This window comes from Budorcas taxicolor, chromosome 14, assembly GCF_023091745.1.
Source record: "Budorcas taxicolor isolate Tak-1 chromosome 14, Takin1.1, whole genome shotgun sequence".
In the NCBI taxonomy this organism is placed as follows: domain Eukaryota; kingdom Metazoa; phylum Chordata; class Mammalia; order Artiodactyla; family Bovidae; genus Budorcas; species Budorcas taxicolor.
The window spans coordinates 15,407,752-15,426,222 of record NC_068923.1 but is presented as its reverse complement, the minus strand read 5'-3'; the positions used below and the strand labels follow the sequence as shown (position 1 = coordinate 15,426,222).

Genomic DNA, 18,471 nt, shown 5'->3' with positions numbered 1-18,471 from the left:
CCCGGGGGGGACCGGGCCCAGGGAGCCCGCTGTGCTTGTCAGTTCCAACGGTGCCTTCTCTCTGGGAGGCAGGCTGTGCAGGCAGAGGGCCCTGAGCTGCCACCAGACGCCGCAGCCTTGCCCCGCCCCGCCCTGTAGACGCAGCCCACCCCCGGCGGCTACACCAGCTGTCATGCGTGCCCAAGTCGCCCTCACTGAGGAGTCAGGGGGCCCCGACGCAAAAAAGAGGCTGCCAGCAGTGGGCCCAGTGGGCGCCCCCACGACGCACCCTTGCGGAGTCCAGTGGCCTCCAGGCTCTCCACTGGGGAGGGCTGGGGAGGGAGGCTCTGCTGGGAGGGGCCGCTCTCCCCTGTGGCTGGCCCCACCCTGCGCCCCTCCTCCCCAGAGGCAACCGGAGTCCCTCTCCCAGCCCAGTGCCAACATCTCAAAGCCCCTGGGGAGCACGGACAGCGTCCACCACCTTCCCAACCCCTCCCTGCCCCAGGCGGCACGGCTCGCACAGGTCTACTCCCTGGCTGCGGCAGCCTGAGCCCGCCTGGGCAGCCCCTTCCTCGGCCTCTGCCCCCGCTCCTGCCCGGCATGCCCCGGGAAGCCCTCCCTGCCTCGGCGGGCCCAGGTCCCCCAGTCACTGGACTGCACCGTCCGCCCACCCCACCCCTAGGACGTGAGCTCTGGGGGACACAGGCTCTGTGGGCTCTGTCTCGGAGTGAGGGCCCAGCACAGAGCAGGGGGCCTGGGGGCGGGCAGCAGGCAGAGGACGCTCGCAGCGCCCACTTCCTGCTGGACCCTGGCCTGGCCAGGGGCTCATGGCTGTGTCGCAGCAGGGTCCCCAGAGCTGCCTGATGCCCTGCCTCAAGCAAACGAGGGTCAGACACTGGTCCTCGCTGCCCCGGAGCCAGCTGACACATCCCAAGCGGCAAGGCCCGCGCCTGGCCCGGGGAAGACAGAGAGCCCTCTCCACAGCCGTGCCCTCCAGGACAGCCGAAGCCACAGGGGCTCCTGTCGGGGCAGCCGGATGCCGCCCACCGGGCTGGGGAGCTGAAGCCCCACCAGCATTCACGGCAGCAAGACCTGCCCCTGGGAGCTGCTCACCCCTCACCCCTGCCCTCTCGCTCGCTGAGCCGGGGGCACAGGCCTGGGACACGGCCTCGGTGGGGGTGCAGACCGGCGCAGGCAAGGCTGACCGTCCTGGGCACACAGCCCGCACCCCTACCTCTCCCCTCCCCCACAGCAGTAGGCCTGGGCACAGAGAAGACCCTGCGGGCCTGCCCCTCCGGCGCGGGCAGGGGCCGAGGGCCATGCCCTCACACTGACTTACTTGGTGCCGGCTGGCTCCAGCGAGGAGCTCACTGGCCGCCTCTGTGTGCGAGGACGCAGCCTCAAGGCCAGCTTCAATACTATCTGCAAATCAAGACAACACAAGCAATTACAGAGAGGAGACCCTCCGGTCACCCGGAGCAGGGGTGGGGGAAGCACAAACGGGGAGTCCGGCTTCCAGAGGTCAGAGGCTGTGGGGATGGGCACCGCCAACCCACCCGGCATGGGCCCTGGCCCGCCTGAGTGTCAGGACAGAGACCCTGGCACTGTCTGTCCTTGGGGCCTGGCAGCCCCTCAGAACGGGTGAGTCCAGCCCAAGAACAGCTCTGCACACAGAGAGCCACCGTGAAGATGGCCATCAGGGTCTGGGAACACCACTGGCCCCCAGGACATCAGCACATGCCGGCCGCCGGCGTCCCCATGCCACACAGCTGGTTCTGACGACCGTGCAGCTCCGAGTGGGGACCAGGGACTTTAAGCAGGGGCCTGCTGGGTGTCGGCAGAGCCCCCCAAGACATCACTCCAGCAGCACAGCTGAGCCACCCTGGGACACCAGAAGACACCCCTCCGCGGCACCGGGGGTGAAAAGGCGGTATCATGTAAAACACCCGCGAGTCCACCCCACCCTGCGACGACACACGGCCAGGCTGGCGGGCACAGGGCAGGGGTGAGTCAGGACCAGGGAGGGCCCTCGACCCAGTAGGAACAGGGCTGGAACCCCCGGGAGCACCAGGGCAATTCTCTATGCTGTCTCCTCTCCCCCCAAGAAGGACCCGGTGCTGCCCAGACAAGCGGGCAGTGGCCACAGCTGTGCGCACAGCCCTCAGCAGAGACCAGCTGGTGCTCTGTGGGCTGACCGTCAGACGCAAACACGCATCAAGCCAACTGTTAGGAAGACAGGACGCGCCTCTGAGTTCACGCATTCTGGCGAAAACTCAGAGCTGGAAATGGCTACATGCACACATCTCCTCTGATGCTGGGAAAGATTGAAGGCAGGAGGAGAAAGGGACGACAGAGGATGAGATGGTTGGATGGCATCACCGACTCAATGGACACGAGTTTGAGTAAACTCGGGGAGTTGGTGATGGACAGGGAGGCCTGGCGTGCTGCAGTCCATGGGGTCGCAAAGAGTCGGACACGACTGAGCGACTGAACGGAAGTGAACACATCTCCCTCGACCGCCCAGGGCCTGAGGCAGAGCTGGCGCCCATAAACACAGGTGCAGCCTGGGCACTGAGGGACCGGTCAGCAGCTGGCTGCCCCAATGGGCGAGAGCCTGAGGGTCACGGGGGATGGGGGATGGGGTGCCCGCCCACCAGGGCGGGTGGGACATCTGGGCTGAGCTGGGTCTCATGGCGGAACTTGCAGAACCAAGCATCACACACTGGGGCCACTGAGCTCCTGCCCCACTCCCAGGTGGGGGGCTGGCAGGACGGGTCTGAGCACCCAAGACCCCCCGCCAGCTCCTCTGGGCCTTAGACTGTGCCCACCTGCAGCACCCCAAAGCTGGGTCTGGCTCTGCCGGTAGCACAGGCGGCCCCCACAATGACTAACAGGCAGGCCCTGCCCCGTCGTCCAGGCCTGTGACTTAGTCCAGCCCAGGGCATGGCTGTGTCCTGGGTCCGTGTGCATCTCTGACCTGCCCCTGCCTGTTTGGTGGAGACCCCCTGAAAAGGTCTGCTGGGGTCTCTGCTGAGGCGTCGACGGCCCCTGCTGTTCCTGCAGGCCCTCCTGCTGTCCGCTCAGCAGCCCTCAGGACACAGTTGGTCCTGCTTTCAGCTTCTCCCTAAAGTCCTTCCAGCAGCTCCCCAGGAGAGGGGAGGCGAGGGTCTGCGGGGGCCCGCTTCAAGCTGTGGGTGGAGCCAATGTTTCTGCGGCGAAGGGCGCTGTGATAGGCTTGCAGAGGTGTCTTGAGAGGAGGAGGAGGAGCAGGAGGAGGAGGAGCTGGAGGCGGCGGCCAAGACCCAGCCAGGCAACCGTCTTCCTCTTCAGGGTCAGAAGCAGCCGCAAAGGCGCCGGCGGTGGGCCTGGGGCTCTGGGGTCAGCATGCCCTGGGAGGCTGAGGGCCCTTGACGCTGCCTGGCCTGGCCTGCAGCTGAGTGACATGGGCGAGGGGTGCCCCTCTCTGGCCTGGAGCCTCGGCCTCCCCATCTGGATGCAGAGCGGGCCTTGCTGGAGGCTCCGGGCAGGCTGTGGGGAGCCACTTACTTGGCAGGGGCTTGACAGCATGGCCCTCCCCAGGGGTGCCTGGGGCCGTGAAGGTCTCGGCCACCATGCGCTCGACAGGCGTGAGGATGGCGGGGGTGCGGGGGCACTCGGCCAGCTTCCTGCGCACCACCCCGCGCAGGTCCCGCCACTTGTGCTTGACGTCGCCCAGGTCCCGGCGGCAGTAGCCCAGTGCATTCACCGCCTGCAGGATCTTGCTCCACACCCGGTGTTTGCGGGCGGGCGGGCCCCGCAGCGCCCCGAACAGCAGCGAGTAATGGCGCGTCACCCTCTGCACCAGCACCTCCGTCTCCTGGGGGCTGAAGTTGGGCTTCCGCGTCTTGGTGCGCAAGTGGGGGCCCGGCCTGGGCAACAGGGCTGCCACGGCCGGCTCAGGGCTGGAGCTGCGCCCGCACGAGGCCTTGCCGCTGCTGGACCCTGGAAAGGCACCGGAGGCTGAGGGCAGCGGGCTGGCCCCACCACTCCTGCTGGGGAGGACGCGGACCTCACTGACACCCACCATCCCAGGGACACCCACTCTGGCACGCAGTGGGGTCCCAGGCCGTGGCTACTCTGGGCACTGGGGCCCACCCCTCCAGCAGGCATGGCACTGGAGGAGGTCAGTCCTCGCCGGCCCCCAGCCCAGCAGAGGCCCTCCTCATTGGCCCATTGCTGGCACCGAGTGACCATCTGGTGACCATCTGGGAAACACCTGGGTGTCCATCTGGAGCGTACAAACCATTCTGCACACCCACCCTGAGACGGTCACCCACGGAGCCGATCAAGCACGTGGAGACAGGGAGGGTCCCAGGAGAGGTGCCATGAGCCAGGACAGGTGATGCCCAGAGCTGCCCACAGCAGAAGCGGGGGCCCCGTGGGCACCCAGGCTTGCGGACCAGTGAGGGGCTGGCAGGCAGCAGGGCCAACCCCCTCATTCGCTCTGCTCCTGGGGGTGCAGCACACACCGGGCAAGGGGGCTGGGCTGCCTCTTGAGGAGCAGGACATGCCTGGGCCTCCGCACGCCTCAGCCTCCAGGCCCCATTGAGGCGACAACTCAGCCCAAGATCAGGGTGGAGAGGGGTGCGGGCAGGCCTGGGCCCTGGCCGCAAGCTGCCTGTTAACCAAGCAGCTCTGGGCACTGGGAGCCGCCTCGTTCCTGAGGGCCGCGGGCTGTAGCCCAGCACCGCCTCGGGCACCTGGGCACGGGGAGAGGAGCAGGAAAGCCTTGCGGCCACACGGCTGGATGGCCGGGCTGGTGGGGCAGGGGCCCTCGCGTGGAGGGAACGGGACCACCGCAGGGGCAGGACAGCTCAGCTCTCCCCGCGTGGCCAGTCCCCACTGCACATGCTCCTGGGAGGAAGGTGCAGGGTGAGGGGCAGGCAGCCCGGACACTCCCACAAGCAGGAGGAGGGGCCCGCCCCTCAGGGGGCATCCCCGGGCTGGCCTTCTGAGGGGTTGGGCCGACCTGGGGGGAGGGCATGGAGGGCGGCTGGCAGAGGCTCGGACCACCAGAACCTGCCCAGGTCCCACTGTCTGCTGGGCAGCCCTGCCAGACCGTGCCCAACCCTCCCTGGGGCAGCTGCTGAAAGGACTCCAGTTGAAGCCAGACGCAGGGCCCCCGGAGGACGGCCTCGGGCGGGTGGGGCAGGTGGCTTGGCGGATGCTGTGGGTACCCACCGATGGCCTCTCCTTGCTCTGAAACCATGGAGGCCAAGTCCTTGATGATCTGGTTCACATCTAACAGGTCACTCTGCGGAAAGAAAAGGACAGCCGTTAGGTCCCTGGGGCTGCAGTTCAGAGGTCAAGGGCACGGCCAAGAACCAGAAATGAGCCTAGGGTCACGCCCCAACTCAGAGACACTGCTGGGATCTGAAGCACTGTCCCCCAACCTGAAGGTCAAAGGCCACGCTGAGCATCTTGGGGCCATGAGCGCCCTCACTGGGTGCAGAGGACTCAGCGCTGGCCCCTGGAAGGGTGCAGTCTTCTGCAGGATGGCATCCCCAACACTGACCTACAGGCCTGCCTAGAGGAAAGAAGAGGGTATCCGGAGCGGAGGGCTCAGTGCACCTCCCACAGGCCCCTCAGTCCTGTAGACACCTCACTCCTCATCCCCTCCTGCGACTCCTCGACTGAGGGGCCGACCTGCCCCTCTCTGTACACCCGGCACCCAGCATGGCCAGCACACGTGGGTGGTAGATGGTAGATGGATGAAAGGTGGATGCTGGGCAGGTGGATGCTGGGCGGTGGGTGGACGGATAGTGGATGGATGGATGCTAAACTGGATGGGTGGATGAACGGAGAGATAAATAGTGAATGGATAGATGGATGGCGGATAGAAGCGAAACAGATGGGTAGATGGCTGGATGGACAGAATAGTGGACGGTGGATGGATGGAAGCCCCACTGCTGTCTGAAGACTGAGGAACTTCTTGAAGCTAGTGAGTGGGGTAAAAAGCAGAACTTGGACCCGGAGACTGTGGGGTACGTCCCACCCCGCTCGTCATGCTGGCCGCTTGCATTCTCCCTGCCACCCTCCTCTATCTTAACTCCACTCACCCAACAAAGTAGAAGTGATATTGATGAAGGATGTGGGCATGCCACTCACAGAGCACACGCCTGGGGCTGTGCTGGGCACACTGACGTCACCAAGGTTCAAGAAGGGCCTCTCAGAAAGAGGGAGGGCAGGGATTTGAGCCTTCCCTGCAGCAGATGGCTCCTCCACTGGCCAGCCAGGTGACCCTGGGCAAAGCCGCTCACCTAGGAGTCAAGTTCCCACACCTCCCACCCAGCAAATCCAAGCCTCCTCCCTTGGTGCCAGGCGCGTGGCCAGGGTAGAGCCAGGAGGGGAGGCCCCTCCACACCTCTGAGATGCAGGTGCCGTGCCCCTGCCCCCCGTCCACCACCCTGCAGCCCATCAGGACCCTGGATTCATTTCCACCAGGGTCACTTCACCCCACTGCTAAACATCGCAGGGAGATTCATTTTCTTTTTAGGGGTGTTCTGGGAAATGAAGCAATTAGCATGATCTTAAACCGACAAGTACTATCAATCGCAATTCAATTACTGGGCTTACACACAGCAGAGGCGGCGGCTCTGCGGGAACTGGGCCCACGGCCGGGAAGGTGGTGATGAGTGCAGGGCCTCAGATGGCCTCTGGCCTGGACCCACTTCTGGGATCTGCATTCCCATGGTCCTCCCTGGACGAGGCTGCTGGTGGGAAGGCCGAACTCAGGTGCAACCCGAAGGTCCAGACCCTGAGGCCACCCGTGACGGCCGCAGCCTCAGCCAGACCTCAGGGAGATAAGCCCCTCTCCCCACTCTTCCAGGTCTCTGCCCCAAGGCCTCCAGACGGCCAGCCTCGACCTCAGCCACTGAGCCCGCACCGTGGGCAGAAGCCTGGGGGTCCCGAGTCTTGGACTCGGGGGCTCCAAGGGGCCTTTTAGGGTGCTTAGTCTCTACACACTGCATGAGGTCACCGCCGGGCAGGCAGGGAAGCTGGCACCAGAGGTTATGGTACTCTCCTGGGACACCCCCGCTCGCCAGGAGCGGGACAGCCCCGGCAGTCCGGACCCCTGATCAGCACCAGGGATGGCAGGCTCGCTCCCGGGAGGCCTCGTGCCCCAGCCACTGGCGAACTCAGCACGCGTGCAGTGGACCCCTTCCCTCGGGCACAGGGACAGAGTCTCAGCGAAGGAGAGGGCGGGAGGGGAGGCTGAGCAGGAGCCACGAGCCCAGGACCTCCGGGGGCGCAGGACCGCAGGCTGCCTGCCCAGGGTGGGGGGGTGGGGTGGGTAGGGGTGGAAGCTGGAGCAGCGGCACTCAGCCGCAGCCCGGCTCCCACAGGGACACATGGCTACTGGGGCGGGTGCTCCTTGTCCAAGCAGCACTGACCCCAAGAACCCAGAACCGCCTGTTAGGACAGCGGGTCCCCAGTCCAGCTCCCTTCAGGGCTTCACGAGAGGCCTCCCACTTCACGAGATGCGGTGGCCAAGGCTACTCTCTAACTGCTGCAGACACATGGGGGCCGCCCCCTCCAGGATGCCTCCCCACACCACGTTTCTGTAGAAAGCAGCCCCCCAAACACAGTCAGGGCTGCGACTGCAGATGGTGGCCAGGACCCGGTGCTGGCCCAGCCATCTGGGGCCTGGGGTTACTCCCAGGCCCCTGCTGCCCACCCTCCACACCTGCCATGCCCGGCGGCACATGCACGGGGTTGGTCTGGAGCCAGGTGGCCACTGCCAGGGTGCCGGCTGCTCCTGGCTGGCCTGGCAGAGCAGCACTGACCTGGCCCACTGGCATGAGCCAAGATGTCCCCAGCGCCCCAGATGCACAGGGCAGCAGCACCGGGGGGCCTCGTGTGCGTGACCACCCCCCCACCAGACAGCGTGCCAAGGGCACCGCATCCCGTCTCCAGAAGGTGGTCATCAAGAGACCGCCGCCAGGGAGGTCTCCATTCACCAGCCTCTTGGACGTGGACATGACCTTTGACACTGGCACCCTTCTGGGTTCCCGGCTCCCCTCTTTGGAGAAGGGATGGCAACCCACTCCAATATTCTTGCCTGGAGAATCCCATGGACAGAGGAGCCTGGCGGGCTACAGTTCATGGGGTCGCAGGAGTCGGACATGACTTAGCGCTATCTTTATCATTTCTTTTCTTTCCCTCTTTTGACGATGCTGAGACTCCAACGCTGACTCATGCCCATCTCTCAGCTAACGCTGAGGAGCACGGTGGCCCCATGTCCCCAGCAGGCTGTCCTGGGGCCCCGCTTCGCCCTCAGGCCCGTGACCCTCTGAGTTGTCCAGGGATGAACTAACCACCCTCTGGAACAGACGCGCAGGCTGGGCCCCCGGCCCCCGCTCTGTGCCCCAGGAACCGCCTACTATAGAGACCCCTTCCCACTCAACGCCGCCACTGACTCCCCGGCCGAAGGTGGCCCACATCCCTAACGTCTGCTCTGTGCGTTCCGGTGACGAGCTGAACCACTGACCCGCCCCCTGACCCATCAGGACAGGAGGCATGCTGGCCGAGTCTGAGCTGGCTCCTCTCACAACCCAGGCCACCAGGACACGCCACAGGCCAGAGCCCTTCCAGCTCCGCTTCCCCGCCCCCCGCCCCTGCAGAAGAGAGCGGGAGTCCCAGCGCGCCAGGGTTCGCACGTCTGTCACGGCGTTCTCCTGGCTCAAGAGCCCCCCCAACCACTGGAATTATCCTTTTGAATAAAGAGCAACCCCAGCCCTTCTTCAAGAAGTAAGGAAGCCACCTTGGAGGGAATAAGGGGAGTGGCGGTGTCCCAGGACCCTGGGCTGCAGCCCGTCTCCGCCAGCTTGGTGGCCGAGAGAGCAAGGGCGGACTCGGGAGACATCGCCCCAGCAGCAGGCTGACCCACAGGCACACCTGAGGCCTGACCCCCAGCCATGAGCCGCTGTGAGGGGTCAGCAGGGGGCATCCTCCAGGCAGAGCAGGCTAGACTGTGGGGAGAGGGTGGCAGGGGAGCCTGGGGTCAGACTCCTCCGGGACCCCCAGGCAGCAGCCTCCTAGGTGATCTCAGAGATGACCAGGCTGGCTCCAGAGCGCTGCTCAGGGATGGGAGTTTAGGGTCCCAGCTCCCAGGCAGATCAGCCTGTGGGCACACAGCCCCTGCCCTCCGGGAGGTCTGGGGCAGAGAGCCCCCCCGCAACGGCCCAAGAGTAGAAAGCCGGCCTCGGTGGTCCGAGGCTGCAGTCCCACCCAAGCCCCAGGCCCTCTGCCCGTGGAGGCCCTCCTTGGCCCGCAGCTCCCCCTCCAGACCACTCTCGGATGCCGGGGCACGCTTGTCACGGGAGTTGACGGTGGGCACGCGGGGGAGTGGCCTATACGCTGAGCAGCAGCATCAGGACACAGGCAACCAGCCGGGACAGATGGTCACCGTGCTGGACACCTGAGCAGGCTCGGGTCCTGATGGAGGGTGCTGAGGGAAAGGTGGGACACGCCAGAGCCCACACCCACCAGGAGCCAGGTGGAAGGCCAGGTGTGCCACAGGGGGCCATGCCGGGAGCCCAGAAGCCCCCAGAGCCACCGGGATGGAGCCCCTGGGGGCAGCCAGGCGGAAGGCCAGGCCTCAGGCCCAGGGTCTGAGCTCAAGGCCAGGCGGGCCACGGGGGGCCATGCCGGGAGCCCAGAAGCCCCCAGAGCCGCCGGGATGGAGCCCCCAGGGGCAGCCCCGGCTGTGGCACACAAGGGCGGCAGGGACCAGGAGCCACGTGCCCAGGCGTGGGCACCAGGGAGCGGGAGAGACGAAAAAAACACCTTAACTTAGTAAATGTTTAAATCATGCAATTATTATCCTGATTGCTTCTAAAACTAGAACTCATTAAAGGCTCTCACGGAATCTTCTCTCTTCTTTTACTGGCACTGAGGAATAACAGCCTTGCACAGGACAGAATAAAACCTCGGTGCGCGTGTCTGTGTGTGCGTGTGTGTTCCCTCCACTTTTAACCACGAAAGGAAAGAAAATACCGCTGCATTTTTCTCTACCACGCAATCTCTCCTCATAATTAGGATCTTGGCAACCATCCACCTACAGAGACGACTGTTCAGCTAATGGAACAGCCAAACTTTGTTTATTGATTGATTCCCATATTTATAGCTAGATTCTGGCCAGATCAACCTCCCCCTGGGCTTCGGCTTTACCACGCCAGCTATGGGGAGAGCGGCTAGGCCCCCTCCTCACCCCAGGCTGCTCCCTGGCCTGCCAGGTAGCCATGGCAACAGAGCAGCTGGTGAGGAGCTGCACACCTGGGTCAGGTGACTCAGCAGCCCAGGAAGGGGCAGAAGTGCAGAGCCACGCAGGTGCGACGGGCTGGGCAGAGAGGGCCGGGGCAAGGTAGGCCGCAGCAGACCTCACTAGGAGCCCACAGGCGACTCTGGTCCACCCCAGGTGGCCAGACCAGTGCCTTGGCAAGTCTGCTACACGCTGGCAGTGGCTGGGGGCACACGCCCATCTCATTCAACCTCCTCCTACCCCTGGGGAGACCCGGCCCTGCCTTGTCCTCCAGAGAGCAAGAACCCCTCTCAGCCAGAGCTGAATGATCACATGGGAGGCAGAGCTGGGCCTCACGGGCAGGCTCCTGGGCTCTGGGCTCCGCACAGGCGGCCTCGGGGTCCTGCTGCACCCTCCGCCAGGAAGAGACAGCAGAGCACCACCGTCAGGACGGCCCCGCTCTCGAGCCGGGCGCTGGCCACAGTCCCAGCTCTGCCCCACACAAGCCGCCGGGCCCGGCCAAGTGACGTGCCTGCTCCCAGCCTCCACCTAGGCTTCGGTAAATGCTTGCGCTCCCAGGCTTCTGTGTGGGCTGCAGACGCACATACATACAGGGAGCAGAGCCCTCTTATTAAAACACAAATCTTCTGTGGAGTCCCAACACGCAAAGCTTCTCATCCATTCAGTTGCCACCCACCCACCCTCATCCATCCACCCACCCCTCCCCCATCCTCTCCCGCCATCCATCCATCCACCCCCACCATCCATCCACCTCCCATCCATCATCCACCCCCACCATCCATCCACCCCACCATCCATCCGCACCCCCACCATCTATCCATCCAGCCCCCCACCATCCATCCATCCAGCCCATCCATCCACACCCCCACCATCCATCCATCCACCCCCCCATCCATCCACACCCCACCATCCATCCCCCATCCATCCATCCATCCATCCCCCATCCATCATCCACACCCCCACCATCCATCCATCCACCCCCCCATCCATCCACACCCCACCATCCATCCCCCATCCATCCATCCATCCACCCCCCCATCCATCCACACCCCCACCATCCATCCCCCATCCATCCATCCACCCCCCATCCATCCACACCCCCACCATCCATCCATCCACACCCCCACCATCCATCCACACCCCCACCCCCATCCATCCATCCACTCCCCAGCCCCTCCATCTGCCTGTCCCGGAGAAAGGCCCTGAGTGCCCAGACAGTGCCAGGCATCCTGCAGGTGCAGGAACACAGCCAGACTAAGACAGACAACACCCCTGCCTCCATGGGGCTTACAGTCTCCTGCAGGAAAAGGAATGGTTAACAAGACGATTAATTAAACAGCATGCTAGACAATGCAGGGAAATGAAACCTTAGATATGGAACATCTGAACCAAAACCTGAAAATAAAAGGGAACAAGGTGCTAAAGTGTCAGCAAGGTCCAGGCTCAGGGCGGGGGCGGGAGAAGAGGGACACACTGGCCAGGTCCTGGCCCAGTGACCTCGGCGCCACTGAGGGGGCAGCAAGGAGCCCAGGTCTGCGAGGCGGGGCCACACCACTCCAGGGCTGGAGAGGGCCGCCCCCCAGAGGACCCAGGAGGATGTGCCTGAAAGCCAGCTGGAGGGCAGCAGGAGCACGGGGCCGTGTGGGGCCCGCAGAGTCGGGGGACAGCCTTGCGGGGACAGAGCATGGGTCACCCGTTAGCATCTGGCCAACAGCAAGCGCACCGAAGGCCCACGAAGTGAGCCGGCTGCCGTGGTGGGGACACTGGGCAAGCCGCTGGCCAGAGATGTCCTTGCCCCCGGGAGAAGGCCTGTCCTCGCCCTCTGGGAGGGTGGTCTCCTGGGAAAGGGGACTGGCAGGCACACCCCTGCCCCTCGGGAGCAGCCCACCCTGTCTCCCCGCCCCCAGCTCAGCCTGAGCTGCAGGGGTCGCCACGGTGGACCGGGGATGCCCTACTTTATCTGCCAAGCACCCCCAGCCCGTGACCTGAGTGTTCCCCAGTGGCACCTATACCCCAACCCTCGGGGTCCTGGGAGTTTTGGGGTCCACGTGCTGACCCACCTGGGACCAGCATCAGGGAGGGGTCCTCGGTTGGCAGGCCAGAGAGCAGCTGAGTCAGGGCGGGAGGAGGAGCCCCAAAAGCGCCCCAGAGGGCCCTGTGTGCGTCCGCCCATCGCAGCGGCCCGCCCGCAGGCCTGGCTTCTGCGGGCTCCGAGCTCCCCTCAGCCTGGCACAGGAGCCCAGTGCGGGGGTTGGGGGGCCTGCAGGCCAAGAGGGGAGAGGGCGGCAGGGGCATCTCATCCACCCACAGACGGAGAGCCCCTAGGAGGCCTCAGAGGACAGGTGGTGCTACCAGGGGATGGGCTGCCCTGGGAGGTTGGGTAGAGGTCCTCAAGGAGCCCACCCCCCCAAACAGCAAGACACCCTCATCTAAAACCTAACTGGGCAGGTCCAGGGGCCACTGAGCCAGGCAAGGGCCCAGAATCAACAGCGGCCCCGGCAGCCCTCAGCCTCCTGCCCACTTACCACCTGACCCGTGGCCGGCAAGCCCAGGTGCCCTGACCCACCCGTTTCACAGAAGCAACGACCAAGGCAAGCAGCAAACCCAGGTCACCCAGCCGGCTAGTGGAGACGTGGACCTAAAGTCAGGACAAGGCACCCGAAGCCTCATTGTGCCCAGAGGGTGACCTGGGGGTGGAGGAGCAGGGAGTGGACCCATCAGTCTGCCCCCATCAGCGCCAGGCTGTTCCCGGCTTGGCAGCCGCCATGAAAACACCCATCACGGGCCAGGAGGCAGAAAAGAGAGAGGAACATGAAGGGATGTGAGGCGGCAAGCCTCTGGCTGCGACTGCAATCCCACTTTTCGGGCCTTGGTTTCCCCGTATGTCCACACCCCCACTGCCCAGCCAATAGGGAGGTCCCTGAGGGCAGCCCAGGGCCTCAAAGGGGCTCCAGGACCACAGGTCTCCCTCCATCTGGTGACACTGTGCGTGCATAAACCACACACGTTCAACGCCCCCGGGGAACGTGGGGGCAAAGTGGGGGTGCGGGAAGCAATGGCCACATGGAAACAGTCTGCAGTGGCCAAGGAGAGAAACGCCCCACGTGTCAGCCGGACACTGCTCCCATAGCCCCTCCCCAGAGCTCTGCCCACTCACGGCAGCCCGGCCGTGCAGACCCAGATGGACAGCTTCAAGAAACCTGGGCAGTGGGGCCCCTGGAGGGGCTGGGACCCGCCACCCACTCCGGGACGGGCTTCTGCTGCCACAGGCAGGCACCGGGCTGCCTAGTCTTCTCCCAGACCCACGTGCTGGCATCAGGACAGCTGCAAACCTGGGGGAGGGCTGTGTGATGGCCAATGACGATCTGTCTGTTTCTCCCATTTCCAAAGATGGCCGGGGGGGGAGGGGGTGGAGAGGGATGAGGCGGGGAAGGAAACCAGGGATGCTGACCCCAACCCCAGGCCATCACCCTCCAGCAGACGCCTGCTGCATATGACGTCACCCACACACAGGTGAGGACACAGCAGAACCGCGAGGCTGGCCACAGGTCCTGTCCACGGCCCCCGTGAACTCACCGTACTCACTGCTCAGATGAGGACGGGCTGGCAGTGCCTGGGCCTCCCTAACCCCACCCCAGGGTACCCTCCTGCAGCGTGTCAGCCATGAGAGGCCATCAAGGCACAAGCAACCCCCTGAGCAAATCAACCCCATGATCTGCTGGGCCTTGGATCTCAGAGTGTAGCCCACCCCTGCTCAGGAGCTCCCTGCATTTCCGGGGGGTCACCCCACCCCACCTATGTTCCCAAGCCAGGCCCTGCATTAGAGCCTGCAACTCTGCACCCTGCACGCCAGGCCGAGGCCACGTCAACCCTGGAGCCCCTCGTCCCACCAAGGTGGCCCAACCCGAGGGTCCTCCTAAGAGGGCTTCAGTTCTCTAGCTGAAGCAGCAACGGGTCCCTCTCGCCACAGGCCTGCCAGCCCCCCGAGCTGTGCGGCAGGGGCCCCTGACTGTTCTGAGCTCTCGGGGAAAGCAGGTCTCATGTGCCAACAGCAGGGGAAGACATCTGTGTGTCCAGTCCTTCCTGGAGCAGCTTGGCAAGGAGGAGAGGCCTGCCCTCCGAGACGGGCCGTGCACCGCCTTCCTCTCTAGCAGTGCAGTGCAGTGTGAGGGGGGGTGCTCTGCTGGGCAGAGTGGGGCAGGGGGCAGCAGTAACGGGGGCGTCCACTGCCCTCAGGAGTGCAGACCTGCCCACTGCAGACACGGTGACGGGTCCTCAGCCAGTGACTCAGTTTTTCAGCCCAAGTTCCCATTTTTCTAAAAGAAGCTGCTTCAGGGAAACTTTGTTCCAGAAACGCAGCTCCTGGGGTCTGGGGGACAGGCGGGCCCCCAGCACCTCCTCCTGCAGGTAAAACCGAGGCCCAGAGGGAGGAGGGAACACACACTCAGGGGCTCGGGGCCACCACCAAGAGAACCAAGCATCCCGAGAGCCACGTTCTAATAAACGCACGTCCCACAACAGGAGACAGGCCTCGGTGCATACTCATGCTCACTAGCTCGCACACTCACCTGCATGTCCACTCATACCCTCGCACCCCCACTCAGGCCTGCACACCTCTGGCAGCTGTCAGAGACCATACCCGGCTAGGGAAACGTCTGGCAGCATGCATTACACACATACCAGCTGGGGGGAAAAACCAGCGGCCCCACCCCTGCCCCAAGGTCAGACCCCCAACACCACCGCCACCTGCTCGCAGCCCCACCAAATCACCAGTTCAGTTTCAGCAGTTCGCTTAACCACTCAAACACTACCCTCAGGGAACTGTTCTGGGCGTTGAAGGGCCTCATCAGAGCAGAACACCCTCTGGAAACCTCCGTGGGCAGTGATGGAGGCAGCCCTGGGGACTGGCTATGCCTCCTGGGCACAGCCCCCGGGCCCCGGGCTCCAGGTCAGACAGCTGACCCCACTGGTAAACGTAGGCGGGCAGGGACAAGACACGGGCTCCCCGGACTCTGTGCCCTCCACGGTGGCCCGCGTGCCCGAGCTTGGGCGAGGCTCAGTGAGCCAAGGTCCCGCGCCCTGGGCTCAGACGGGAGCAGGCCTCGGTGTGCTGGGCACGGGCCCGTCTAACCCCCACTGGTGGCACGCCGAGAGCAGCCACGGCCAGGAATCGGGGTTCCCATGTGCACACGCACGTGCATGCTCGCCCATGCACACAGTCGCACCTCAATCTGCAGGATGGCCTCCTCACGCAGCCGGATGGCCTCCAGGTCCTCCTCGGTGATCTCGGGAAGCAGCGCCTGCTCGTGACCCGACCACACACCATCACCCCCGTTGAAGATCTTCTCATCATCAGCCAGCTCAGCAAAGGCGGCCTGGGGGCTCTGCCGAGACAGAGACCACCGTTACCACACAGCCTACTACCGCCGGGCCAGCCCGCACCGGCCACCCGGGAGCCCCCAGCCTGGCTCTGCAGGGGCCTGGCCCCAGCCTGTCAGTCGGGGCTGCTCCACAGGGCTGCGGGTGCTGGAGCCACCGTGATGGTGGGCAGACACCGGGCCCCTGCCCGCAGCCTGAGCACTCAGCTCGGGCCGTCCCAGGCCTGGCTGCAGCGGGCCCCAACAGGGTGGGCACATGCCCCACGATCACAGGGGGCGCATCCACACGCAGCCGTCCTCCTCCCAGAGCCAGCGAGCTCCCTCCAGACCACGTGTTCACCTCATCGAGCCAGGGAGGTCTTTACATAAACAAACACGTGGATGGATGAATATAAAATAAAAGAGCTAAAAACTCTGTTGACGAGCGCTCCTCATCCAAGGTGGCAATTATCACCTCCCTTCCCGCTGTGGGCAGAGGAAGCAAGCAGTGCCAGGTGGGCAGCAGCCGGTGGGGGCTGGCCGGGGCCAGACCGCGTGCCCGCACCTCCTCCTCTCTGCGGCCCCAGCCCTGCCTGGGCTGTGGGGCGTGTCAGGTCAGACCCGGAACCGGCCCGCTGGAGGCCCAGGCCTGTCACATGCACTCAGCCCCAGCCTTCTCCTCCGCCAAACAGGAACAGTGGCCCACACCTGTGGTACACGGCCTGTGTCCACCCCAACCCTGCCAGGCACACACGCACTCCCAGCAGGAGGAACGGCACCTGGGGCCCCTCACAGACGGCACGCCCCAGGCCCCCGAGGCGAGGGGACTGGGTGTGACCTGGCTCATTCTTAACTTCTCCCGCTTCAGCCTTCATGTCCATGTGATGGGGCTGGGTCCAGAGCCATGGACAGGATGGACAGGGATGAGGGCGAGGCCCCAACCAGGGAGCACGTGTGAAAGCCCCGGTCAGGGGCCATGGGGTGCCGGAAGTCCCCATGCGAGTGAGTCACGGGGCACAGGGGGCCCTGTGCCTGCAGGGGACCCCGACGGTACACCCCTCCCTGCAGCAGAGGCTGCTCCAGAATGGGGCACCTGGCCCTGAGCTCCAGTGATTCCACTGGCCTGGGGCACCTCCCGTGAGAAGAGCCCAGGCCGTGCACCCAGCGACTGAGGCGTGGACACGCCCTCTGCAGCCCTGCCTTGAGCACAACCTGGCCAGCGTGGGCTGGGAGCACAACCAGGAGTATGGGCGGGCCAGCGACAGTGACTCAGACGCACGACGTGAGCAAGTGCACAGGGTGCCACGTTTGGCCACCTGGAGGCTGGTTCCCTGCAAGCCCCCAGAAAGTGCAAGGAAAGGGGGCCAGCCTCCCTGCAGTCGTGGGTGCGCGTCCTGGCCCCCACAGGTAAGGCCTGCCCTCCCCGAGCACCTCAGGACAAGGGACCAGGGAAGGAGAAGCGGCTAGCCCCGCCCAGACCCCTCCTGAATGATCAGAAAGCACGCTGTCTTCTCACAAAACCTCAGTCTGGGTCTTGAGCTCTGAAGCCTGGATTAGGGTTTGCTGGCAGGGCGCTGGGGCCGCAGCGCAGAACGCGGCCGGGGGATGGTTTTCCAGCTCACCGAGCAGCCAACAAAGGCAGCTTTCTCTTCGCTCCAAGGCCAAGGGCTTGGGTCCTGCTCTGACATGTCCGTTTCACACCCATGATCCAACAATTCAATGACTGCTGGGTGAGAGGGGGCCAAGCAGTTTCCCATGAGAAGAGATGGAGCCCAGCGAGGGTTCAGGGAGGCCAGTGAGCGGCCAGGCAGGACTTAGGGCTCTCGGGGGCTCTGGGAAACAGGCCACTGGCTCGCAAACTCTGACCCCGGGCTCCGCGTGGGAGTATCCGTGACCCGGGCAGGAGGGCAGGGGTCAGGATGAGAGCTGTGTTTCTTGGGAAACACAGCTTCTGTGCAGCAGCCCCAAGACTGGTCATCCATTCCTCCAAACAACAAAGGCTGTGGTCAGCTGATGGACATCTCTGGGAGCTCCACAAAGCCTGGAACAAAGGACTGGTGAGACGCTCAATCCTCCCCCAGCCCCGTGTTAAGTAACGGAGCCGCCGCCGGGGTGCGGCTCTGAGGGGGACACACGACTTAAGAGCCCCCCGCAGATGTGCAGGTGAGGTGGTCTCTGCTGCTGTAGCCTGGGGAAACAGGGCTCCGGGGACCACACGCCACACTGGCACTGGCAATGAACGCTGGAGAGCATTCCTGACGCGGGACGGGCTCTGCCCTGCCTGGGGACAGCACCCAGCCCAGGAGCCCCCAGAGGCTGCCCACCAGTTGGGCCTGACCCCGGTTGGAGGCTGAGCCAGGACCCAGTTGAGGCAGAGGCCGACACAGCCAAGGAGGTCGACCTGCTCCCAGCCACGCCAGCGCTCGGCTTGGAGAACAGACAGGCACCTCTGCTCCTGCCGGGACCACCAGCCTGCAGACGGCGGCCCCAAACTCTGGACCATCAACGCAACAGCATCCCCAGGCTGAATCTGCAGTGTCAGCTCACCCACCACAGCTTGCGAAAATTTCTGGAAATCACCTTTCATAACTTCTCGGAAGCACTGTTGGCCATTCTCCTCCCCTTTAGGAAACATTCTACTGAAATAGGGCATGAGCAGTTGAATGCACAAATCACACGTGGACAGGTCTGTGAACTTTAATCAAGGAAAGACTTCCAGGTCAAGATATAGACATTCCAGGCCCCTACTCAGGACGCTGCCCCCAAGCAAGGACCGTCTGGCTTCCGACTCTGCCTGTTGCTTCGGCCGGGTTTGGACCTGTCCTCTTTGTG

At 64.5% G+C, this 18,471-nt stretch overlaps 1 protein-coding gene across 7 annotated transcripts in view; it reads right to left on the bottom strand.

The window, feature by feature from the left end:
• Positions 1–18,471, bottom strand: part of TSNARE1 (t-SNARE domain containing 1) — a 113,173-nt gene that overhangs the window by 38,095 nt on the left and 56,607 nt on the right. For 5 of the 7 annotated variants that reach the window (XM_052651637.1, XM_052651639.1, XM_052651636.1 and 2 more), the window contains 3 exons: positions 15,508–15,666; positions 5,200–5,272; positions 3,526–3,960 (listed from right to left, as the gene is read on the bottom strand). In XM_052651637.1, the coding sequence (XP_052507597.1) occupies positions 3,526–3,960; positions 5,200–5,272; positions 15,508–15,666 (667 nt within the window). Of the gene's footprint in view, positions 1–1,318; positions 1,402–3,525; positions 3,961–5,199; positions 5,273–15,507; positions 15,667–18,471 lie in introns of all 7 variants that reach the window. The other 2 variants (XM_052651640.1, XM_052651642.1) reach the window with 1 other exon arrangement.